At 43.2% G+C, this 27,024-nt stretch overlaps 1 protein-coding gene across 4 annotated transcripts in view; it reads left to right on the forward strand.

The window, feature by feature from the left end:
• Window positions 1-27,024, forward strand: part of ACACB (acetyl-CoA carboxylase beta) — a 162,948-nt gene that overhangs the window by 99,490 nt on the left and 36,434 nt on the right. For 3 of the 4 annotated variants that reach the window (XM_073672534.1, XM_073672557.1, XM_073672548.1), the window contains 13 exons: window positions 1,756-1,944; window positions 3,154-3,254; window positions 3,826-3,914; window positions 4,385-4,509; window positions 6,876-6,989; window positions 8,348-8,461; window positions 8,682-8,771; window positions 8,983-9,101; window positions 11,449-11,472; window positions 24,982-25,119; window positions 25,330-25,420; window positions 26,167-26,274; window positions 26,707-26,763. In XM_073672534.1, coding sequence (XP_073528635.1) covers window positions 1,756-1,944; window positions 3,154-3,254; window positions 3,826-3,914; window positions 4,385-4,509; window positions 6,876-6,989; window positions 8,348-8,461; window positions 8,682-8,771; window positions 8,983-9,101; window positions 11,449-11,472; window positions 24,982-25,119; window positions 25,330-25,420; window positions 26,167-26,274; window positions 26,707-26,763 — 1,359 coding nt within the window. The remainder of the gene's footprint in view (window positions 1-1,755; window positions 1,945-3,153; window positions 3,255-3,825; window positions 3,915-4,384; window positions 4,510-6,875; window positions 6,990-8,347; window positions 8,462-8,681; window positions 8,772-8,982; window positions 9,102-11,448; window positions 11,473-24,981; window positions 25,120-25,329; window positions 25,421-26,166; window positions 26,275-26,706; window positions 26,764-27,024) is intronic. The other variant, XM_073672540.1, reaches the window with a different exon arrangement.

Genomic DNA, 27,024 nt, shown 5'->3' on the forward strand with positions numbered 1-27,024 from the left:
GGACCAGGATGGGGCATTACTACAAGATGAGGACCAGGATGGGACATTACTACAAGATGAGGACCAGGATGGGATATTACTACAGGATGAGGACCAGGATGGGGCATTGCTACAAGATGAGGACCAGGATGGGGCATTACAATACGATGAGGACCAGGATGGAGAATTACTACAAGATGGGGATCAGTTTGGGGCACATTACTACAATATGTTTGCCAGAATTACTATATGGTGCTAATTGTAAGACAATATTACTGTATGTGGCCAATTGGGGGAAACAAAATTGTAAAAATTCAAAATAAAGCATGAAAAAATATTGTCACTAAAAATGCTGTTTTATATGTAAACCAAAAAAGTGCACGTTTGTTATCACAACATCCTTAACGACCCAAGCTATGAAAGAATAAAATAAAACACTGCAAAAATGTTCAAAAGGTGTATAAAAAAAAATGGTATCCCTAAAAATGTCACTTTGTCATGCAAAGAATGCAGCTCACCCCCCCCCCCCCTCAAATTAAATTTTTAGCCATGTGTGGCCCATATACCCAGCTGAGTTCGAGACCCCTGGTCTAGACTAAGGTTACACAACTTTTTAGTTTGCTGACTTTGTACCAGAAATGTTCTTAAGGCTATGTGCCCACGATGCAGAAATGCTCAGGATTTTTTCCTGAGCGTTTCTGCATCTCCCTGGCAGAAAAAAACGCATGCGGATTTGTACATGCAGATTGTACATGCGTTTTTATGCCAGGGACATGCGGATGTGAAGCGTTCTTCACTTGCATTTCCACATGCGGGTTGACAAGCGCTTTCCAAGCGATTTTAGCATCACTTGGAAAGTGCTTGACAACTTGGTCACACTATATAAATCCATGCAAACAGCATGGATTTATATAGTGTGACCCGAGAGAATGTCAAAAAATAAAAAAATAAATATATACTTACCCTCCGTGGCCCGCCCTGCCTTGCTTTGCTCGGTCCCGGCTGCGGTACACTGAAGGACCTGCCGACGTCAGCGTCGCGTGACCCGTCACATGACTGACGTCAGCGCAGGTCCTTCATTCCATCGCGAAGTGCCGGGAAGCAAGGAGGAGCGCACCGCGTGCCGCCAGAAGGTAAGTATATATTTATTTTATTCTTTTTTTACAGCTTTTTTAATGGTACCTGGGTGTGGATGAGACTCTCCTCTCCTCCACACTCGGGTAGCATCCGCACATTAGAACGCGCCAATTACGCAAGTACAGATGCAGTCTTGCGGAATTGGCGCGTACTAATGCAAGTCAATGGCGAAAACGCAGCACTTCCGCAAAATAATTGGTAGTGCTGCGTTTTTTTCCGCAATGATGATAATCCGCAGCGGAAATTTCCCCAGCATGTGCACAGCACATGCGGATTATCATTGGGGGACATGGCAGGCCTTCTACCATGCGTTTTTTAAGCGTTTCTGCCGCTGCGGAAACGCTTAAAAAAACGCATCGTGGGCACACAGCCTAACAGTTCTGGCACTTTTTTTGATCCACTGTGTGGCACATCAGGCCATTGCCCAGTACCGGGTAAGCCATTCCCTTTTCAGTGAGGTCACACCTACTTGTTGGACAAGGCGCGGAAGCGTCTCTAAAACACATCAATATGGTCGCAGTCATGAAAGAGAGTTTTCGGCACAAATTACACCAGCTTGATAAAGATAATCAAGCGTGATTTACTGCATTGCTACTTACACTTATAATGTAATGCATCACTGAACTATTTTCATTTAAGGTAAAAGAATGGGTGCACAAGCTGATGAAGACTCTGCGGGATCCTTCTCTTCCTCTTCTAGAGCTACAGGAGATTATGACCAGTGTATCCACAAGGATTCCACCCACTGTTGAAAAAGCTATACGTAAAGTCATGGCTCAGTATGCCAGCAATATCACCTCAGTCTTGTGCCAGTTTCCTAGCCAACAGGTGAGCGGGCATTTACTTGTGTTCTCCACTGGGCTGCATTAAAAGCAAGTGTGTTGTTGTTGCTGCGCATGAAAAATATGATTTTTCTTGGTTATCTGTGGTAAATAAAATTGCACTAAGTTTCAGTCTGCAAACTAGGCCTCTTGAAATTGTTGGCGCAACTGGTACCACCAGAGTTGATGGGCTCTCAACTATCTGGTATGCAGTTCCAACAATTTTATTCTCATCCTTATCTTCTTCCTTCTTCAAGTTGTTTCCCATACTTTGTTCTTTACTAATGTACAAAATCCTCTACTGAAAACAATTTCACAGTAATCTTATTCTGGAATTTCGAAGCAAGGCAAACAGCTGCAGAGCTATGGCCCCCCTCTCTCTCCCTTTGTTCAGAATGGTCTTTTAACGATTGTCTTGCCATGTAAACAAGCTGCCAATCACTGTATAAATGAGCAAAGTACTTGTTCACTGGGTGAAATGATCTTTTGTGCAGCATAAAAGATCATTGTACACGTCGGTGCCTCGTCCTGTGTAAACAGGACTTGCACTATCGAGAACCATGACACACATGCACACTGAGTGATCTAGCATAGATCTCCCAGTGCATATCGTTTACTTTGGTCTTACTGTGTAAACTGGAAGTCCAACAATCGCAGATCAGTAAAAGTTTATCGATGGGTGGTCATATCGTGCCGCCTGTCGCTCCATGTAAAAGGACCTTAACCTCCTGCATGATTAGGAAGTGCTGGGAGATTAGAGCATGGATGACTCACCTTTCAGATAAGGTTCTTGTTGGGATAGGGGCAGCACAGCTGAGTTTAGCTGTGTCACATTAAAAACCCTGTAAAAATCCTCTTTAAATTCTCTTATGAGCATTGCATGGTCTGTTAGCCTACTTGTGCCATCTTGGCACTTTCCACAAGAAGAAACCTTTTTCTTTAGACCTACTATCATATTGTATTTTTTGCTGTGATTCTTGCAAAATTGCCCAAATCTGTATAGAAATGTGACATGACAGCAATGTATGATTATATTCTAAGTGCATGTAATGCTTGCTGAATACCATCCACTAAAGTCAGGGTATACTAAGCAGATTACAGGTAACATCCTATATATGATATGCAGTATGTACAGACGCAGTCTACTAAATGTGAATTATTAAATTGTTTATGTACATTAAACATCTTAATGGGGGCATTTCTCCTGCCTTTGTAGATTGCCAATATCCTGGATAGCTATGCAGCCACTCTGCAGAGAAAAGCAGACAGGGAGGTGTTTTTTATGAACACTCAAAGTATTGTGCAGCTTGTGCAAAGGTAAATTAATTATGATGGTATCTGCCAAAACCATAATCAGACCTATGCATGGAATGCCATATTGTAATTAATTATTTGGGCTATGTTTTATTTAGATAGGAATGTTTATTATTAGTATTTATTTTTCAGAGCAATTTGCTTTCTATCTGATATGAGGTTGCTAGACCTTTCTTGAATTGTTTTTAAAGTGTTACATCTGTATATAAAGTATGATCTCAATATAAAACTTCTTTAAAAAATGAGGTTGCCCCACTTCTAAACATTGAATCCTAGCAATGCCCGTGAAATATGTTTATTTGACTTGCACTTAAGATCATCTACTAGTATCAGAGACTTCTTGACGTCCATTGCAGTGCAATATTGCAATGAGGATATATTCATCACAATTTCAGGACAGTCGCAATGTCCATAAATCGTCTTTTTAGTGTTCATTATAGCTTGGCGTTAACAGGCAGCAGTTGAAACACCATGCTGGCTCCACATCCAAACACATCTTTCACCAAACCATTCTTTGTTTTATTTCGAGTCTTTTGGATATAAGGTAGCTTTAGCACGAACTCTTTTTTCACAGGTACCGTAGTGGAATACGTGGCTATATGAAGTCAGTGGTTCTTGATTTACTAAGGCGATACTTGCAGGTGGAAACCCAATTCCAATATGGTGAGTAGTGCAATTTTCTTCTTATTGGCTTTACGTTAAGATGTTTCTATACTGGTTGACACAAGAAAGCATGGGTTGTTGGCTGCTGCTACCAGGAGGCTGCAAAACTGATAGACTACAGTAGAGGAACCAACATTTTTTCTATAAATGAAGCACTTCGGAGCTATTTGCTATAGAACTTAAAAGCGCTGCTGTGTAGCTGGTTGGATCTGACCAACTTTAATGTTGTATCCGCACCCCTCAGATACTACATGCTAGCAGCATTGGAGAGTTTGCAGTTCCGGGCCACTGGACCGAACTGTCTAAGATCTCTGTACTATCTATAGCCCTTTAATTTTTAACCATTTCACTTCTCAGTACGATCCAGTCCCTTTTTGTATTGATATTATTCCGTGAATATGTTTTGTTTCTTTGAAAGCACATAGTCATTAGACTGTCTAACAAGGTTCATCATTGTCTCTCTTCTGTAGCCCATTATGACAAGTGTGTGATAAATTTGCGGGAACAGTACAAGCCAGATATGACTCCTGTGTTAGAATGCATCTTTTCTCATGCTCAAGTGGCCAAGAAGAATATTCTGGTTACTATGCTGATTGTGAGTATTGTATTTGCGGGACGGCCTGATAGCTCTTTAATGTGGGGGTTTGCCGTCAGTATGTTTTAAAGGAGTTGTCCGGCCACAAAAAAAATGTTTAAAAGTACTGATGTAACGTATTTACTTGAGTAATAACGACCTTAACAAGCTGCTGTTGCTCCCTTTCTGACACTTCTCAGGTCCCTCACTGGTCTCTGTACTTCCTGCTCCACCTAGACAGACTTGTGACCATAGCTGCCAATCACTAACCTGTGTCCATTGCCGCTAGTGATTGGCTTCTGGAGTCACATGTCTGTCCAGATGGAGCAGGAAGTACAGACACTGGCCCGGCGGAACATGTATAGTCCATTGTAACAGAGGAAGAAATAAAGGTTAAGCATCACTTTTAATTATTTTACACCATTCTGACCATTTTTTAAAGCAATTTAGTGGCCAGACAGTTCCTTGGGTTGGGTGTGAGTATTGTATGTGGCACAGTGCAGGTTTTCTGTAGTCATGTCTGTAACACACAACATAAGTCACACTGTAGCACTTAAAGCTTTAAATTAGCTGTCAAATGCCCTTCCTTGTAGGCCCCTTTCTTACTTCCGATTTTTTTTTGTACTATATTCTGTATACAGTTATATGAAAAAGTTTGGGCACCCCTATTAATCTTAAGCTTATTGTTTTATAAAAATTGGTGTTTTTGCAACAGCTATTTCAGTTTGATATATGTAATAACTGTTGGACACCGTAATGTTTCTGTCTTGAAATTAGGTTTATTGTACTAACAGAAAATGTGCAATCTGCATTCAAACAAAATTTGACAGGTGCATAAGTATGGGCACCTCACCAGAAAAGTGACATTAATATTTAGTAGATCCTCCTTTTGCAAAAATAACAGTCTCTAGTCGCTTCCTGTAGCTTTTAATGAGTTCCTGGATCCTGGATGAAGGTATTTTTGACCATTCCTCTTTACAAAACAATTCCAGTTCAGTTAAGTTTGATGGTCGCCGAGCATGGACAGCCCTCTTCAAATTATCCCACAGATGTTCAATGATATTCAGGTCTGGGGATTGGGATGGCCATTCCAGAACATTGTAATTGTTCCTCTGCATGAATGCCTGAGTAGATTTGGAGCGGTGTTTTGGATCATTGTCTTGCTGAAAGATCCATCCCCTGCGTAACTTCAACTTTATCACTGATTCTTGAACATTATTGTCAAGAATCTGCTGATACTGAGTGGAATCCATGAGTCCCTCAACTTTAACAAGATTCCCGGTGCCGGCATTGGCCACACAGCCCCAAAGCATGATGGAACCTCCACCAAATTTTACTGTGGATAGCAAGTGTTTTTCTTGGAATGCTGTGTTTTTTTGCCGCCATGCATAACGCCTTTTTGTATGACCAAACAACTCAATCTTGGTTTCATCAGTCCACAGGACCTTCTTCCAAAAAGAAATTGGCTTCTCCAAATGTGCTTTTGCATACCTCAGCCGACTCTGTTTGTGGCGTGCTTGCAGAAACGGCTTCTTTCGCATCTCTCTCCCATACAGCTTCTCCTTGTGCAAAGTGCGTTGTATAGTTGACCGATGCACAGTGACACCATCTGCAGCAAGTTGATGCTGCAGCTCTCTGGAGGTGGTCTGAGGATTGTCCTTGACTGATCTCACCATTCTTCTTCTCTGCCTTTCTGATGTTTTTCTTGGCCTGCCACTTCTGGCCTTAACAAGAACTGTCCCTGTGTTCTTCCATTTTCTTACTATGTTCCTCACAGTGGAAACTGACAGGTTAAATCTCTGAGACAGCTTTTTGTATCCTTCCCCTGAACAACTATGTTGAATAATCTTTGTTTTCAGATCATTTGACAGTTTTGAGGAGCCAATGATGCCACTCTTCAGAGGAGATTCAAACAGGAGAACAACTTGCAAGTGGCCACTTTAAGTAGCTTTTCTCATGATTGCATACACCTGGCTATGAAGTTCAAAGCTCAATGAGGTTACAAAACCAAAAAAAGTGCTTTAGTAAGTCAGTAAAAAGTAGGTAGGAGTATTTAAAACAAGAAAATGATAAGGGTGCCCATACTTATGCACCTGTCAAATTTTGTTTGAATGCAGATTGCACATTTTCTGTTAGTACAATAAACCTCATTTCAAGGCAGAAACATTACTGTGTCCAACAGTTATTACATATATCAAACTGAAATAGCTGTTGCAAAACCACCAATTTTTAGAAAACATTAAGATTAATAGGGGTGCCCAAACTTTTTCATATAACTGTACCTGCTTTTCACAGATGGAATACATTCCTGTTATAGTCTATGGGGCTGTTCATATTTTCTTTTGAGGACCGAGCGTGATTACTATTTAATTCTTTTGGAACTACAGGACCAGCTTTGTGGTAGAGATCCAACACTTACAGATGAACTGATGACTATTCTTAATGAACTGACTCAGCTGAGTAAGACTGAGCACTCAAAGGTTGCATTGAGGGCTCGGCAGGTAAGAAGTGGGCTAGATGTGTGTGTATATGTATATTTGTGTTTATATAAGTTTCTTCAGCACAAACTAAAAGTGCCGCTACTCATAAGAGCAAAGGTGGCAGAACAAGACCAGTCCGACTGTGTCATGAATTCAACATTTTAGATTATCTACCATGAGAATAGAGGATCAATCTCCAGAGGTGTCTGGCAGTGGCATATTTCCCTCTCTGTTGAGAGCACATACACTCTGGCTTGAAACGAGTGCATGGGTAAGTCTGCAATCAGCTGTTATAGCACCACTCCAGTGTTGTTTTTTTTATCTCCGTGCTGGAGTGGTGCTACTAATCTGTTTCCTGAGCCTAGTATTACACCAGCCGCTGTCTTCAGCTGTTCACTGCACTGCTCTGGTCCCGATCTGCCATCTTGTGATCGCAACTTCTGACAGACCAGCAGTCAGAGCTAACAATCGCAAGCTCTCAAGTCTCTCGTTCTGGCTTTTATAAACTTACATTGTGAAGTGACCTCTGGCTCGCAACGCAAACACTGGAGATATCCGACAGGTCATAAACTGCAGAAGACTACTGGAGTGGCACTGATAACAGAAGAAGACAGAGGCTGGTACGTATATTACTAAGGGCAGGGAAGTTACATTGGGCCAACTACTTCCTTGCTGAAATAAATAAAAATGCTGGAGTGGTAATTTAATGGGTACTTGAAAGCCTACAGTGTGCTAAATAAAATAAGGAAAAAAGCAAACTTGCCTTCCTGGCTGACGGTGCTCCTCTGCTTAAAGCGCTGAGGTGATGTCATGACATTCTTTGTATCATATGAGCACTGCAGCCCCCTTCACAGTTTTGTCAGGCTGGAACTAACCAGCTTTAGTTCCCTTGCTCACTTGCCATGCTGCAGAGACCAGTCTTCCTCTGCTAGCTGTATTGGAGACTGTGGAGTTTAAACCAGTAGCACAGCCATGCCGCCGGCTTGAACAGTAATTTTTCAGGAGCGCACCACCCTCCTGCATGCAGGAAGCCCGTAGGCTGGAAGTGACTGCAAGACTGACCTTGAGAAAACTCCTTTACTATCCGACATATTACGAATCATTTCTAAGTCTATACACTTGCCATTTGATACCAAGCAGCTTTCCTGAATTGCGTTAATGTTTTGATCCCATTAATAACATAAAGACATGAGTTTAGGTATAGTTTTCTTGTAAAAAAAAAAAAAGTTTTAAATATGTCTAAAAGTATTCAATATGTCACTTCCACTAGGTTTTGATTGCCTCTCACCAAAGACATGAGTTTAAGTATAGTTTTCTTGTAAAAAAAAAAAAAAAGTTTTAAATATGTCTAAAAGTATTCAATATGTCACTTCCACTAGGTTTTGATTGCCTCTCACCTTCCTTCTTATGAACTGAGGCATAATCAAGTGGAATCAATTTTCCTGTCTGCCATAGATCTGTATGGACATCAATTCTGCCCTGAAAATTTGAAGGTCAGTGAAGCTTAATGTCATGGTTTTATGAATAAATGATGCCTTGATGGTTTTCAGTGGTGTCTGGTGAAGTCTTTAAAAGTTTTGTGTTAATGACCTTTATAGAAAATAAGGTGTAAAAACAATATTACAAGCCTGTGGTTAGTGGGAAGCAACCTTAATAAAATGGGGAACCTTACTAATACTCAGCCAAAGTTATGGACTTTGTTTGTTTTTACAGAAACTGATTATATCAGAGACCTCGATCTTTGATGTGCTACCAAATTTTTTCTACCATGTTAACCAGGTGGTTCGCATGGCTGCACTGGAGGTAAAGATTTACTTATTTGCTGCTTTGTGGGATGTAAAATGGGCTCCGAACATAAAGTGTATGTGGTGCTGTACCCTCCATAATGAGGGATGGCCATTTCTCTGTAAACCTCAGTCTCTCCTCTCCCCTTTTCTCTGGGTAAAACTAGTAAAAGTTTCTGTTGGAATGAAGTGGGGTGTTTCTGTATTCTGATAGTAATCTGTTATTGCAGGTGTATGTGAGGAGGGGGTATATTGCCTATGAATTAAACAGCTTGCAGCACCATCAGCTCCTGGATGGCACATGTGTGGTTGAATTTCAGTTTATGCTGCCATCTTCTCATCCAAACAGGTATTGTAATTGATGTACTCGTCAGTACCTGTGGTCCATGGTTAGACTCAGACATGCATGTATATTGAAGCATGGTTTTCTGCCTGTGGTGTCATGCCTCCTAATTCATCCAAAAGTTTGCACATTGCTTGAAGTGTGCCATTCTTTTCAGGCCTTTCTTTCCAATTTGTATATCTGCAGCAGAAAGGCAAGACTATTCAAGCCCCTCAGTCTTGGTTGCATGAGAATGTAGTAGTGCAGAATAATTTCTCAGCTTTGTGTGAAGGAATTTTATAGATGCTTATACATTTATATATATATATATTTTTAATAGCTTCTAAGTTATTCCTTATTGATGGAATAGGGGATACCTTACTGATTGCTGAGATTCCAACCAGTGAGACCCCAATGATCGTAAGAACAGGACTCTGCAGAGCTCCATCTGAATGGGAGCGGTGGTCGAGCATGCGCACGCAAGCATTTATTCTCAATGGGACTGCTGGAGATGGCCAGGCCAAGCACTGTACTCAACGATCTTTGGCAGTCCCATTGACAATGAGTGGAGAACCTTTTTTCTTTACAGCACTTAGTGTATCCATTTAAATCATTTTATATTTTGATACATTGGACGTTTGTGTACGTGGCAATATCATTTTTTATTTTTTTTATTTCTATAATTTGTATTGGGGAAAAAGAGGGGGTGATTCAGACTTTTTATGTTTTTATTATTTTTTAACATCTTTAAAAGCTTTCATTTTTATTTGTTTACTTTCCACTTACACTGGGTAAACTAAAAAAAAGTATTTGTACCTGCAATCGTTTGATTGCTTGCACTAAATACTGCAATACTTTAAGGGGGGGAACCACTTCATAATTGCTCCAGTGCCCATCAAAAAATAAAACCGCTAGATGCTTCCTTCCCAAAGCAGCACCATTCCTACCATGTTGTTTCTGCGATTCCCAGCGGTCACTATGTCATGTAACTTCTGCAGCCAGTCAGCAGCCATGTGATCTAGCCATGACACGTGACCACCAGGAATCACAATATAAAGTAAAAAAAATAACCTAATAGTCTGAATTAGAAGTAACTTAAAACAAACCAGTTTAAATCTATATAAAAGTTGGATAACTTTTCAAATAGTTTTGCAAAACTAAGATAAAGTGTCATTTATTAAATGTTGTTCATTCAAAAGTGGAATTTTTTTTTCTATTTACTTAAAAATGATAATCACCAGCCAAGAGAGCTAGTAACAGTATGAAATTTAAAGGGGTTGTCCTGTGAAGATAACAGATCTCCAGTCCACAGCTTAGAAGATAACTTATAGCTCAAGAGGTGTCCAACCACTGGGACTTTGGCTGATCAGCAGAACTGTGCATTTTATCCCCATTTAGGCTATGTTCCCACATGTTGTGTTTTTTTTCAGTCAGAAATCTGCAGCAAAACTGATCTCTGGCAGGATATCAGCTGCGTCAAATCTCCAGGTCTTGCTTTGTTTTTTTCAGCATATTTTTTCACTGTCCTTCTGTCTCTATTTATGCATGTATACAAAGTTCTGTGAAGAAAAAAAAAAGAACCCCATTCTATTTTGCCATCAAAAACGCTGAAAAAATTTATCTGCGTTTTTTTGATGCGTTTTTTCCGCTTTTTTTTTTCCATCACCCATTTTTTCCTATGGGTGAAAAAACGCTGAAAGAAGTGATGTGCTCAATTTTCCAAGAACACAACCAAGGCACAAAATACGCAGCAAAAAAAACACAAGATGTGGGAACCGAGAATTCTGGTTTCTCAGAGACTTTGCTGGTACTGCAAAAGGCAGCTGAAAAGTTGCATAAAAATCTGCAGCAAAATACGCTGAAAAACACAACGTGTGGTAACATAGCCTTAGAGTGGCATGACTGTGTGCATGCCTGACCACAGCTCTAGGGAAAAAAAGGCCACAGCTACTAATAACTGGGCCCAATACCAATATATGTATGGCCTTTTTTGTCTGTAATATGTTTGGATTTGATGTCAGTCTTAGTGAATTACCTCTATGGGACTGTCGGAAAAGCCGAACGCAGCGTTCCGCAGTGGATTGGAGCAGCAGCAGTGCATGCACTCTGCCCGTTCATTCTAAATAGGAACAATGGGATATAAGTGCCTCTTTCTCCCAATTAGTGAGGATTCCAGCAGTCGGACCCCAACCGATCTATAGGTTATCACTTATCCTGTGGATGGGTGATAACTTCTCATCACTGGACAACCCCTTTAACATAAAAAGTGATACTATACTATAGCTGGAAATTCTATTTCTAATGTAAGAACTGTAGCATTACTGATTTAGACTTGTAACACTCATTGTCCTATTATCTGCCCATTTAATTACAGAGAGATCAGCCCAACACTGAGCAGGTATGCGTGCACAATTCTACTTTCCTAGCATGGGAAATACTTAATCCATAGATCAATCTCTTTGAATACTGCTATCATTTGTGCTTTCAGCTCCTGCTTTAAAGGTCTGCTCAGAAGCAGTGGGAATCCTTTTAACAGCGCATCTCTTATTGACTTTGCCCTGTTAGTTTGTTGCAAGGGCAATGTGATGCTAATACTGGTCTATGCTCCCTTTACTTGCTAATAAAATTAATTTCTTCTCTGCCAGTAAGGACTGCTATTGACTGAGAGCTTTAGAGGTCATCTGGATAAACTGACTCAGCAACTTCCTGAAATCTATCTTTAAGAAGGTTGTCCAATACTTTATCCTATTGAAGACTCAGCAGCTCCGTAATTAAGCATTTCCGGTTGGTGGCCGCTGCCGCCACTGAGAACAACTGATTGGCGGAGATGCTGGGTGTCGGACTCTGACAAGTCAGCAATTGATAACCTTTCCTAAGGATTGGTCATCAGTGATAAAGTAGTGGACAACCTCTTTTAAAGTCCCAGTATTGCCATAATTGGATTGTCAGTCTATGGGATGGCATGTTAAGCCAATGGTGGATAGAACCACTCTCTTAGAATCTCAATTTCCACAACAAATGCCGTATCCCTATGAGTTTCTTGTGCAATTAATAGATCAGTCTACAGTGATGCCTTCAGTTTTTGGTGAGATGTTAGATGTCAATTGACTTGTACCTTGAGAAAGCACTCTGTCCATGAAATGGCCATAAGGTACTGACTTACTTGCTTTATATTGTACATTTTTGTATACCTCTCGACTATGCAAAGAAAATAAACCGCTAATTTATCATATGTGGTGAGTGCCAATCTACTTTTTGATGTGTTGGCAGTCATTTTGGCTGGTATATTTTCCACAAATAGCTGCCAGTCCCAACTCTGCTTTGTGAATAATAATAATAAGGATTTCCTGCTGTAGTCTAGAAGAGTAGCACTATTATTTGTTATGGATGGTTATTTAGATTATAAGCCCCGCATTCTGGTATTTTTTTTGCATTCCGTGAGGTCTAATATTTTACTTTTACAACAAATAACTATATGAGGGCTTGTTTTCTCTATCTCTTCATTGGGGGACACAGGAAACCATGGGTGTATGCTGCTACCACTAGGAGGCTGACACTAGGCAGAAAAAAAGGCTAACTCCTCCCCAGCAGGCTACACCCACACTGGGAGTGAACTAACCAGTTTTTGCTTAGTGTCCAAGGAGGCAAGACATGGGTCTGCGTTCAGACCCGTCTCTACCAGCTTGTTGTGTTTTATTAATGTTTTTCCTTTCTTTTTCAGATACAGCTTGTGACTTCGGGCAACAGGGTGTAACAGCTCACCCTGATTTCCCACCTTTTGGGACAGAGAGAACAATGTGGTGTCGCCCACATCGTCCACTCTCTTGCCTAACAGGCAGGACCCTTTTTTTTCCCCCTAACTCTTCCGAACCGTTTTGTGGTGACTTGTGGCGGATAGTCCTGCCTTTCCCCAGCCCCCTCCTCGGAGCGGGCCGGGAGAAAGACGGTGATCACTAGTCAGTGATCCTCCCCTCACCCAGGGTCGACAGTCTTTTGCACCGCCGGGGACTGCGGCAGTGCGGGAAGGAAGATGTTCCTATTCCAGCGACCCCCCCCCCCCCCTCAACCGGGGGTCTCCTGATGCCGTCTTCAGGACTGTAAAGAAGGAGTCGGGACCTCTCCAGAAAACAGGTACCCTCCTTTCTACAGTCCTTTCTTCAGGTGGTGGGAGCTCCACAGGACAGCCAGCTGGAAACTGTTCCCGGTCTAACTGGGTTGATACCTCAATGGTTAGTGCACTGGTTTCTGGACTCAGAATTGTGGGTTCAGGTCCCATCAGAGAACAGTGACTTTCCTCATTGCCAGCCCTCTTTAAAAATTTAGGCCCTGGCTTCGGCCTAGTTCCATTCACACGCCCCCACACCGCACCATTAGCCCCTCAGTGCTACGGACTCTTCCTAACCCCTTTTTTCTATCCAATCCCTGCTGTTTTTTCTTTTCCTCAGCGTGGGCTCTCTGTGCGCCCTTTTTCGACTCCATCCCCTCCCTCTCCCGCCGGCTCCTGCCGCAGCCGGGTTCACAGCTACAGACGCTGCCCGCGCCACACCGCCAAGCGCTGCCCGCGCCTCCTCGCCACCTACGGCTTCCGTCACAGCGCCAGCCGCCACCTCCATCTCGTCGCCTACCGCGGCCCGTCACAGCGCTAGCCCTGCCGCGTTTCCTCGACAGCTGCGGCCTATATCATGGCGCTAGCCACGTCCCCCTCAGCGACTGCCGCAGCCCCCTCGCCGCGCCAGCAGCAGCCGCCGGCGCCAGCTGCGGCTTACATCATGGCGCTAGTCGCGTCCCACTCAGCGACTGCCGCAGCCCCCTCACCGTGCCAGCGGCAGCCGCAGGCACCAGCTGCGGCCTCCGTCGCAGCGCCAGCAGCAGCCTCCATCGCAGCACCAATCGTGTTCCCCGTCGCAGTACCAGCCGCGGGCTCCAGCACAGCTACAGCCACGCCCTCCGTCTCCCAGCCGCGGCCTCTGTCACAATGGCTCCTTGCCTCTTCAGCCTCGGCTCCTGGCACTGCTTCAACCGTTAGCCCACGGGAAATCAACACCGGGGTCCCCCACATAGTATAAGGCATGACCTGTCCCGGCCGTCGGCCCCTCTGGCCCAGTCCCCCTTTTTTTCCTAAACTTCCAAATAGTTTATGGGACATTTCATTCGAAAACCATAGAGTTTGTTGGGCATTTCATTCCACAACCATAGAGTTTGTTGGGCATTTCATTCCACAACCATAGAGTTTGTTGGGCATTTCATTCCACAACCATAGAGTTTGTTGGGCATTTCATTCCACAACCATAGAGTTTGTTGGGCATTTCATTCGAAAACCATAGCGTTTGTTGGACGATTTCATTCGAAAACCATAGCGTTTGTGGGACGATTTCATTCGAAAACCATAGCGTTTGTGGGACGATTTCATTCGAAAACCATAGCGTTTGTGGGACGATTTCATTCCAAAACCATAGCGTTTGTGGGACGATTTCATTCCAAAACCATAGCGTTTGTGGGACGATTTCATTCCAAAACCATAGCGTTTGTGGGACGATTTCATTCCAAAACCATAGCGTTTGTGGGACGATTTCATTCCAAAACCATAGCGTTTGTGGGACGATTTCATTCCAAAACCATAGCGTTTGTGGGACGATTTCATTCCAAAACCATAGCGTTTGTGGGACGATTTCATTCCAAAACCATAGCATTTGTGGGACGATTTCATTCCAAAACCATAGCGTTTATGGGACATTTCCTTCCAAAACCATAGCGTTTGTGGAACATTTCTTTCCAAAACCCCATAGCGTTTGTGGAACATTTCTTTCCAAAACCATAGCGTTTGTGGGACATTTCATGGGACATCCCAAAACTGTACAGATTGTGGGACAGACCATGCTAAGACTAAGGCTATGTGCCCACGCTGCGGAAATGAAGCAGAAATTTTCTGCTTCATTTCTGCATGTCCTCTCCCGGATAAACGCATGCGGAATTCCGCACGTGTTTATCGTGCGATTTCCACATGCGGAATTGCCTTGCTTTTTTTATTGCACTGTAAAGGCAATTCCGCTTGCGGAAACGCAAAATTAATGAACATGCTGCCTATTTTTCCCCGCAGCAAAAGCGCTGCTTAATAATCCGCAGCATGGGCATTGAACTTGTGTAATCACATTGGGGAGCATGGGGGGCGGATAACATAGCGTTTCACAAGCGTTTACGCTGCGGAAATTCCGCAGCATATCCACTTGAAAAACGCTGCGTGGGCACATAGCCTTTTGGTATTAGGGTACCAATATCCATAGGTCAGCAGGAATCTCCGTGCATCGACCGCAACAACCCCAAGCACACAGTTCTCTCCGGAGCTCCCCGCCACCAGGATCGAAAGCGGTATTCCGATGGTTGCTGCCTGATTGCATCCGGTAACCGACCTCACTAACCTTTGGTAGAGGTCCCTTTGCGACTGCCTAACAAGCCATCCGCCTCAGCTGCTCTGATTATTCCCAAGATGTATCAGATGCTTGCTTTTACAGCAGATCGCGCAGAGTTCCAGGGAGCGGGTGCCCTCCAGCCTTACTTCTGGACTCCCCTTGTTCCTACATAATCTAGGACTACTCCCATGTCTCGCTTCTCTTTCCCAGAGATAGTTTTAAAGTTGGACCTCTCCACCCTGCTACCCGAGTCGGATTCCGATCTAGACTCCAACCGGTCCCTCCAGGTCACAAGACATGATGAACAGCCCGGTATCAGCGGTCAAGCAGGCCTGGGCCAAGGACGACGAATCTCTTCCACAAAGACCAATCTCTTCTCGAGAGTGTCTCTCACCTCCAATCACGAAGAGATCTTATTGAGTGCCCTGCGAATGAGGTATACTCAGGAAATGGTGTTCAGAGCAGTTACCGTTCTGAATTCTTCTGCAGCCTACGGTTTCTGGTCAATTACCATTCTGGTACCTGCAGGGTGCCTTGCCTATAGCAGGGTTACCTTGTTTATGGTACACACAGGAGTTGTTTTATGCCTCTCCCTACGGACAGGTCCTCAATTCACCAAGGTTGTGCCCTCACACTGTTCCTACTATTGATAGTAAGTCAGAACCGAGGTGTCTCCAGAGTTATCATTTTTATAACGGAGTAGTTGCCCATACCTTGACTGTTCGATACTTTGCCACTCTTACAGTTCGTCAGAACACTCCATCCTCCATGTCCACACCAGTAGAGCTTCCTTTAGGGAACATACCTGGTGTTCCACCCGCTCCACGACCATATCTATGGCATGTCTACCCAGGCAAGCCACTGCCAACTCCTGCCCACTTCCTAATGGCATCAGATCTATGTGGTTGCCTATCCTGCCAACGGTCCTTTCGGACTAAGGCGGGTCAGTAACAGAGTGTTACCTCGCCACTGCTATTTAAGAACATACATGCAACAACCTCCATTATCTCAGTTTCAGAGGTTCCTTATGCATCAACGGTCGGGTACCCTCTGCAGTTGGTCAGACCCACTAACATCTATGGACACAGCTATACAGCTGTCTATTTTCAACGGCATAATTCCATGTAGTGCTCCAGGCACTTATCTATATCTGGGCTCTCTGTCCATTATCCCTAGCAGTTCAGACCTACTACCCCCCCTTATTAGCAGCTACAGTGTTTTTTATCAGTTTGCTGCTAACCCTGTAGTATTCGATCCACTATCCACAGCCTGCCAGTTTGTCAACACTCACCTTTTTGTTTCCTCAGGAGCAGACCTCTTCAAGTCTTCAACAAATTACAGACATGGTATTACAGACCAGATGCTGGTTCAGGCTCTGTTCATACTAGGGAGCAGGTCTTAGTTCGTCACGAAAACAGATTTTTCTCGTCCTGCTCTTCCTGACCGCCCCGGTTCACCCAGGCTCCGTGGGACCTACCGGTCTGATGCCTATAAACGAGTTGTTGCTCCTGTTTTCTTTTTCCCTACAGTTGTCGTCAACGCCTTTCATCAGTTGGATAATCGGCTGTTTGTGGCGCTCCTCTAGGGAGACTGTTCCGCATACAGGTACTCGCCTTTTCTTCCGTCACTTTCGAGGACAGAAACAGACCTAGGGTCTCTAGACGCCTTGAGACGAAGCACTTGATTACCTCCTACCGGTCAGGTACCTCAGTAATGTCGTGTCTCTTGCTTAATTTTCTCTTTCGACAAGAGAACTTCCGACTTTCAGGACATGGAAGCCTTCCCTCAAGCCGCCACTATCCGGCTTAACATGTGTCCAGTCAGAAGTTTCCACTTCCAGGGACAGTTTTTGGCAGCACCCAACATTTGCAGGATGAACGGTTGGTAACGGAGCTTATCTCGGAAGACTCATCTTTGGATTCAGGATTCTGCATGCAGGTACTCTTCTTTTCTTCCTTCCTTTCGGGATTGCCATTTGTCTAGAATCAAGATGGACTATCGGTCTCCAGACGCCTTATGATGAAACACCTGATTCCACAACCTGAATCAGTCTGCCGTCTACCTGACTAGGACCTCATTAATGCCATGTCTCTTGCCGTACCTTCTGTTTCGACGAAGAGAACTTCCGCCTAGCAGGATATGATGGCCGCTATTCAAACCGGTCCTGTCCAGCGTAACACGAACCAGTGGGTCGTTTCCAGAGACAGCTAAGGTTCTCCTCAGAGCATTCCCTTCAGATGGGCGGTCGTTACTCCTGCATGACATGTGTCATCATGATTAATCCTACCGTGGGTGGAATCCTCCCTCCGTTGGCGCCATAGTCTTTACTTTCACGGTAAGAGTTCTCGATCCTTCCCTTGGAGGGTTGGACTTTTTGGTGTCCATCTTCCTGTCCTCTTTTTTTTCGCCTTCTTCTCTCATCTCCACATAAGCATGTTGAGTAAATTTGGGTGACAGTGTAACACATGGAACAGGGGGGCCCTTCCCCAGATTGGTCCTTATTCTTCCCCCCTGAGCGAAGTTTTCCCTGTATGGGAGGGGCTATCCTCCCGTCTAGCCTGAGCCCTGCGCCTGTCGGAAGTGGAAGTGTTCTGGGACACTTGTTCCCTGGCCGGGGAGCTGCCTTCTGGTGCCCCCCTTTCAGGGTCGCAGGAAGTCCGGGACCTTTCCCTTTTTCCGACTCACTTAGGTTTAGAGCCCGTCTCATCTGTTCTAGCCGTGACTTACATACAGGGTGGAGCGCTAAATTAGACAGTCTGGTGCTTCGATCTGTACTCATTGTTCTGTTTTTTCTTCCACAGTTTCTCCCCTGAACGGGGGACACTGCCAGTTTATTCAGAATGTTCCTATCGCTCCATGGACTGTTCGTCCTTCCTGGTCTTCGGTCCACACATTCTCCTTGTACTACACGGTATCTCCACTCGGCCTCAGCAACGCCAATCGGTATTGGAAGGTCCCTCAGGCAGTAGTGGACCGACCTTACCTTTTGAGTACTTGCCTCTTCCCGTCCTAGGGACTGCTTTAGGACGTCCCATGGTTTCCTGTGTCCCCCAATGAAGCGATAGAGAAAAGAGGATTTTTGGTACTCACCGTAAAATTCTTTTCTCGGAGCCTTCATTGGGGGACACAGCACCCACCCTTATTTGTGCCATTTTTGGTTCATCTTAGGGTAATCTTTTATATCTCCTTTCCTACTGCTTTCTCACAAACTGGTTAGTTCACTCCCAGTGTGGGTGTAGCCTGCTGGGGAGGAGTTAGCCTTTTTTTCTGCCTAGTGTCAGCCTCCTAGTAGCAGCAGCATACACCCATGGTTTCTTGTGTCCCCCAATGAAGGCTCCGAGAAAAGAATTTTACGGTGAGTACCAAAAATCCTCTTTTTTGTGGGATGAGTTGTATTTTATAGTAGCGCCATTTTGGAGCAAATATCAAAATATACCGGTGTCTTTTTTTTTCTTCTGTTGATGTAGCTATATGAGAACTGTTTTTTGTGGGATAAGATATAATTTTCATTGGTACCATTTCAGGAAAATGGGTTACAAAGGAAGCCTCCGTCTCTTGTCAGACCACTGGAATGCTACAGTCAGTATTGATTGTGTCATCTAGGGTGTTAAATGGTTTGGACTAGAGTAATTTACCGCCGTGATCCTGCGGCAATTGCACGGTCACTGCTCATAATGAAATACAGTACTGTGCAAAAGTTTGAGGTCAGGGTGGATAAAATAACGCAAAGTAAGAAGTGTTATTAGTTTATTTTAACAATTAGTAAACTAGAAAGTGTATGAATAAACGTGAAATTAAATCGATATTTGGTGTGACCAGCCATTTCAAAGCCACATACATTTTTGTAGGTACACTTGCACATTTTTTTTATGTAACTTAGCAGGGATGTGGTTCAAATCATCTTGGAGAAGTAACCCCAAATCTTCTGTGGATGTAGGCTTGCTTCTTCGTTTAATCTGAGACAGACTTGATGATGAGACCAGGTTTCTGTGTCGGCCATGTCACCACTTCCAGGACTCCTTGTTTTTCTTTACACAGAAGAACGTTCTTAATGACATTGGCTGTTTGTTTGGGGTCGTTGTCCTGATGCAGAATACATTTTGAGCCAATCAGACGCCCTGTGATGGTATTTCATAATTGATAAGTTTATGCCTCTATTTTTCAGCATTGAGGACATTAGAACCGTCACCAAATCCCCAACTCCATTTGCTGAAATGCAGCACAAAACTCGCAAGCAACATCCACCATACCTTCGGAGAGCAGAGGGCTTTTTGTTCTGGTTAACATTTTGAATGATCATTCTAGAGCATCTTCCGGCATTTTTTTTTTTGCAGACCAGTTCCTATGTTTTTGTGTATAATTGAGTTGCTATATCTTGTTTCCATGTTGGCTTTTTGGCCACAGTTATTATATGAAGACCACTTCTGGGCAGACTCCTCTGAACAGTAGATGGGTATAGCTGGGTCCCACTGGTTGCTGCTTGTTTGAGCTGATGTCACTGCTGGACATCTGCTGATTTCAAAGGCAAGTAAGCATGATGTGTTTTTCATCTGCTTCACTTTCCTTGGAAGTTTTCTCGACCGACCACTGCTTCTCCTTTTCTCAGTATTGCCCATTTCTTGGTGCTTCTTCAAAAGAGATTGAACAGCACATCTTGAAACCCCAGTCTGCTTTGAAATCTTTTCCTTGGAGAGACCTCAGTGATGTAGTATAACTACCCTGTGTCTTGCTGTGCTGCTCAGTCCTGAAACTGTCTTCCACAACTTCACATTTATAGCAGAGTTTGACTGTTGGTCATCCAGCTTTAAGCCTCCCACTCTGTTTCAGTTAATTACCATATTTCAACCTACATATGAAAATGATGATCATTATCATTGTTTCGAATAATTGGTTATTCATACACCTGATTTTGTGCAAATGTATGTAGAACAATTAATGCTGTTTTGAGGGCTAAGGTCACACCAAATATTGGTTTGATTTAGATTTCACTTTTGTTTATTCACTTGCCATTTTGTTAATGATAGAAATAAACTACTAACACTTCTATTTTTAAAGTATTTTTCCATGCCTGCCTAAAACGTTTGCAGAGTACTGTATATGTATGTGACTGTACCAAGTAGCCACTGCAGACGATGGACATGTACGCCATGTTGAATTATGGGTTTAATAATTTTGATAGCGTGTACTCCCCAGCAAAACAAACCATAGTGAGCAAAACGGCAATATACTTCGACAAAACCTATATCTACCCCTTGTTATATGGGTACTATGTGTGGTGCACCATGTTTGAGTTTTGAGACAAAACCTTTCCCAGACAGTTAGGAGAGACTGTGTTTTTGGCAAATATGTACCGTATTTTTCGGACTATTAGATGCACCGGACCATAAGATGCACCTAGATTTTAGAGGAGGAAAATAAAAGAAATGTGTTCATGATGCACTTTTAAGGGGGAGGGGGTCTTCTGCTGACACTGGTATAGGGGTAATGTCCCCCAATTCTGACAATATCCCCCATCCTGGTATATATGCCCCCCCCTTCCTTTTATACGTGGTCCCCATCCCCATCCTGGTATGCCTGGCATCCCTCCATCCTGGTATGCATGGCACCCCTCATCCCTGTCCTGGTATGCATGGCACCCCTCATCCCTGTCCTGGTATGCATGGCACCCCTAATCCCTATCCTGGGGTGCATGGCACCACTAATCCCTATCCTGGTAAGCATGACTCCCCTAATCCCCATCCTGGTATGCATGGCACAGCAATCCCCATCCTGGTATGCATGGCACAGCAATCCCCATCCTGGTATGCATGGCACCCCTAATCCCTATCCTGGCATGCATGGCACCCCTAATCCCTATCCTGGTATGCATGGAACCCCTAATCCCTATCCTGGTATGCATGGCACCCCTCATCTTTATCCTGTTATGTATGCCCCCCTCAGCGTTATCCTGGTATATATGGCCCCCTCATCTTTATCCTGTTATGTATGCCCCCCTCAGCGTTATCCTGGTATGTATGCCCCCCTCAGCGTTATCCTGGTATGTATGGCCCCCCTCAGCGTTATCCTGTTATGTATGCTCCCCTCAACGTTATCCTGGTATGTATGCCCCCCTCAGCGTTATCCTGGTATGTATGGCCCCCCTCAGCGTTATCCTGGTATGTATGGCCCCCCTCAGCGTTAACCTGGTATGTATGGCCCCCCTCAGCGTTAACCTGGTAAGTATGGCCCCCTCATCCATACCCTGGTATGTATGGCCCCCTCATCCTTACCCTGGTATGTATGGCCCCCTCATCCTTAACCTGGTATGCATGGTCCCCCTAATCCACATCATGCTGCACATAAAAAAAAAATAAACACTCCTACTCACCTTTCTTCTCTCCTCCAGCGCTGCGTCCTGTCTGCCCACACTGATCTCTCCATGTGAGCCTCGCATGACGTCACTGCCATGCGCGGCTCACAAGGTGAAATGAGCTGCCAGAAGTCACTGCTCCCCACGCCAGGACTGTGTGCGCGGGGAGCAGTGACTTCATGCTCCTTCATAGCCTTCACACAGCGTAGCCGCAGCGCGGCTCCTGCTGTTGCCGGAATCGCCTGTGCCCGCTTATTAAAGGGCATGAATATTCACCCCCTCCCCACGTCCATGGGCGTGGAGAGAAGTTGAATATTCATGCCCTCTAACAGCGGGCGCAGGCGATTCCGGCAACAGCAGGAGCCGCGCTGCGGCTACACTGTGTGCCGCTATTAAGGAGCATGAATATTCAGTGCTCCCCACACCTCATGGGCGTGGGGAGCAGTGAATATTCATTTTCTTTAGCAGCGGGGACAGTGTAGGCTGCAGCGGACGGCTGCTGCCTCCTGTGCCCCGCTCCTCTACCGCTCCCCCCACACCCAACATATATATATACAGTACAGACCAAAAGTTTGGACACACCTTCTCATTTAAAGATTTTTCTGTATTTTCGTGACTATGAAAATTGTACATTCACACTGAAGGCATCAAAACTATGAATTAACACATGTGGAATTATATACTTAACAAAAAAGTGTGAAACAACTGAAAATATGTCTTATATTCTAGGTTCTTCAAAGTAGCTTCCTTTTGCTTTGATGACTGCTTTGCAAACTCTTGGCATTCTCTTGATGAGCTTCAAGAGGTAGTCACCGGAAATGGTCTTCCAACAATCTTGAAGGAGTTCCCAGAGATGCTTAGCACTTGTTGGCCCTTTTACCTTCACTCTGCGGTCCAGCTCACCCCAAACCATCTCGATTGGGTTCAGGACTGGTGACTGTGGAGGCCAGGTCATCTGTTGTAGCACCCCATCACTCTCCTTCTTGGTCAAATAGCCCTTACACAGCCTGGAGGTGTGTTTGGGGTCATTGTCCTGTTGAAAAATAAATGATGGTCCAACTAAACGCAAACCGGATGGAATAGCATGCCGCTGCAAGATGCTGTGGTAGCCATGCTGATTCAGTATGCCTTCAATTTTGAATAAATCCCCAACAGTGTCACCAGCAATGCACCCCCACACCATCACACCTCCTCATCCATGCTTCACGGTGAGAACCAGGCATGTAGAGTTCTTCCATTCACCTTTTCTGCGTCGCACAAAGACACGGTGGTTGGAACCAAGGATCTCAAATTTGGACTCATCATACTAAACCACAGAATTCCACTGGTCGAATGTTCATTCCTTGTGTTCTTTAGCCCAAACAAGTCTCTTCTGCTTGTTGCCTGTCCTTAGCAGTGGTTTCCTAGCAGCTATTTTACCATGAAGGTCTGCTGTACAAAGTCTCCTCTTAACAGTTGTTGTAGAGATGTGTCTGCTGGTAGAACTCTGTGTGGCATTGACTTGGTCTCTAATCTGAGCTGCTGTTAACCTGCGATTTCTGAGGCTGGTGACTCGGATAAACTTATCCTCAGAAGCAGAGGTGACTCTTGGTCTTCCTTTCCTGTGGCGGTCCTCATGTGAGCCAGTTTCTTTGTAGCGCTTTATGGTTTTTGCAACTGCACTAGGGGACACTTTCAAAGTTTTCCCAATTTTTCGGACTGACTGACCTTCATCTCTTAAAGTATTGATGGCCACTCATTTTTCTTTACTTAGCTGCTAATTTCTTGCCATAATACAAATTCTAACAGTCTATTCAGTAGGACTATCAGCTGTGTATACACCACACTTCTGCACAACACAAATGATGGTCCCAACCCCATTTATAAGGCAAGAAATTCCACTTATTAAACCTGGCAGGGCACACCTGTGAAGTGAAAACCATTTCCGTTGACTACCTCTTGAAGCTCATCAAGAGAATGCCAAGGGTGTGCAAAGCAGTCATCAAAGCAAAAGGTGGCTGCTTTGAAGAACCTAGAATATAAGACATATTTTCAGTATTTTCACACTTTTTTGTTAAGTATATAATTCCACATGTGTTAATTCATAGTTTTGATACCTTCAGTGTGAATGTACAATTTTCATAGTCATGAAAATACAGAAAAATCTTTAAATGAGAAGGTGTGTCCAAACTTTTGGTCTGTACTGTGTGTATATATATATATATATATATATATATATATATATATATATATATATATATATATATATATATATATATATATATATATATATATATATACTTATAGTCCGAGAAATACGGTATCTCTTTCCTGCATTTTACCATTTTTTATTTGGAAAAATTGTGACGCCTCTTTTGAAATACTGGAAGCATCACAGTGTCAGTAACACAATGGAGGACTAGTGCAGCTGGAAGAAGAATTCTCTTTGAAATCAGACTCACTGAGAAGGACATGCTCTAGAAGGAACATTTCCTCTTAGAAAACCTCATTAACTCCTCCTCCTTTTTTTTCGTCAAGCTGTAAAAAAAAATTCTGCCCAAATATTTCTTCACTATACATAAGAATATTGAATTACAACCTATATATGATTGCCATCACAACCATCATAGCGGTTGCCACCTAGCTCGTCCAGGATTCTGAATGGCACATCTAGGTATGCACAACTGTATGCCTTGCTACTTGTGTTGCTGGCATCAAAGAGCAGGAAAGTTGAAAGCTATTGCAGCTTTAATCATGGCCACATAGATTGACTCCTTGCTTTCCTTGTAACCAATGTAACAATTTTTTCTCAAAATTGTTTTAAGTTTGCGAAAAAGAGATCTTGAGTTTGTATTTATATTTGATAAGGCATGATATTCTTCAGCCTGTTTTTAGCGATTATGCTTTCTGTGCAGAAGTATACCGATGGTCGGACTGTAATGGGTGTAATTAGGATGGAGTTTCAAGAATTTTTGTCTTTTACAGTTCATATGAGCCATGGTTTCTAAGTAGTCATTTTGCTTCACATAACTAACCTGAAATGCTTTATCTGTAATGTTTTTCCATTTACGTCGCCTTCTTTTCTCGTTTTCACAATGGAGCAGCCAGTAGAGCATTACGAGCCTTAGTCTGTGCTGTCCTCGATTTCATGTTCCAACGTCTTCCTCTACAGGATGTCTTTGCCTATCAGTGCCACACACCTAGAGCTAAACCGCCAAAGTAGTGAGCTCTTTATGGACAGTGGTTTTTCTCCTTTGTGCCAGAGGATGGGAGTTATGGTGGCTTTTGACAAATTTGAAGATTTCACAAGGTAGTTCTTGAATTCTTTGTATAAAACTCAACCTGAATTGTATATGATTTTTTTCTCATTAGACCTGCTTTACCTTAGACTATATTTTTAAATTTTTATACTTTTACATCAGGTTATTGTGCTCCTGATTAAAATGTTGGTCCAATAAAATCTGCCAGCAACATAAACACAGTTACATCATGCAACTTTAACAGATATCTTTCTTTGTAGGAACTTTGATGAGGTCATTTCCTGCTTTGCTGATCCTCCTCCCTTGTTCAGTGAGGCCCGATCTACTTTTTATGATGAGGAAGACAACAAGGTAGGTGCCCCTTTGTTTTACATTAACTCCATCTATAACTTCATGTTCACACTAATAATATGGGCATGGTATGTGTATAATAAAATTACCTGTTTGTTGTTAAAAATAACACATTAGCTTATAACGTTGCTGCCTTATTCTATTGAGTGGCATTTAGGCCAGTGGTTAGCATTGTTGCCTTGTGTCGCAAGGGTCCTGGAATCGAATCTGACCAAGTGTAACATTTGCAAGGGAGTTTGTATATTCTTTTATTTCTGCCTAGTTTTCCTCAAATTCTCCAATTTCCTCCCACGCTCCAAAAGTATACAGAGAGGTTAATTGACCTTCTAAAAATGTTTTACCCTAGTGGGTCTTTAAAGGATGAGTGCCTATGTGGCAGCCATTGACCCCTCTGCTTCTCAACTGTCCACGTAACAAAAAAAGAACTTCCAGGCTGCTCTTTGAGTCCCTTGTGGGAGGAAAGCACGTTACAAATACCTGATGTGTTTGACAGCAGTTTGTATGGAGTATTTACCCAGAGTCACTTACAGACTCAAATCCCTTCTTTCTAATATGCTCAAAATGCTCATTGCTTGTATAAATGAAAAAGCTGATATTATTACTGTCCCCTCTGGGGCACACAGTCTACCCAACGCTAATACAGGGAGAGGAGGTACCAACTCCTTACAGATGTTGTCCTGTAAAAAAACTTTCCATTTGATTGTTTTACCAAAGGATTTTAAAATGTTTACCTTTTTTGCCCTTAGAGCATCCGTGAAGAACCTATTCACATTCTGAATGTGGCTATAAAGTGGGCAGATCGAAGGGAGGATGAGGAGCTGGTGACAACGTTTAGAACTTTCTCCCAGTCAAAGGTCTGCACGTAATAGCCAAATATAGTTTATTTAGTATATTTTACTGTTTAAGGCAAAGGCCTATAGTGAAATAGTGTGAAGTCTCTTATTTTTAGGCTATGGTCACACTATCAGTATTTGGTCAGTATTTTACCTCCGTATTTGGACACCATAACCAGGAGTGGGTGATAAATCCAGAAGTGGTGACGTGTTTCCATTATAGTTTTCCTCTGATTGTTCCACTCCTGGTTTTGGCTTACAAAATACTGATGTCAAATACTGAACAAACACTGAATGTGTAACCTTAGCCTTACAACCATAATAATTTGGTTTTCCTCAAATGAAAATGATAATATCTGTCTAGTATAAGATGTAATTCTGCATGCATTTTTAATGGGAGAGAATTATTTGGAGGTATTTGGTTTGTTATTAACCCAATTTCTTGTTTTGCAGAAAAATATCTTGGTGGACTATGGTCTTCGGAGAATCACCTTCTTGATAGCCCAGCAGGTTGGTGAACGTATTGTTATTGTGATAATATAGCTGTACTCCACAAAAAAGGAACTGCAAAGTGCCATCTGCATGACTTCCCAGCTAGTTAAATGGATATTGTCATCAGAAAATGACCTATTGTGTAAATCTGGTTTTGGTGTTTCATGTATTTTAAATTTTTTTATTTTTAACAATGTGTTATGTTTATTCATATAAAAATCTGTAGACTCATACACCCTATCCTTTCAGAAAACCGTTCACAGGACTTTTCTTATCAGT

The sequence above is a fragment of the Phyllobates terribilis genome, unplaced genomic scaffold (genome assembly GCF_046119375.1).
Source record: "Phyllobates terribilis strain yellow unplaced genomic scaffold, ASM4611937v1 Scaffold_1__5_contigs__length_1240528914, whole genome shotgun sequence".
Taxonomy (NCBI): domain Eukaryota; kingdom Metazoa; phylum Chordata; class Amphibia; order Anura; family Dendrobatidae; genus Phyllobates; species Phyllobates terribilis.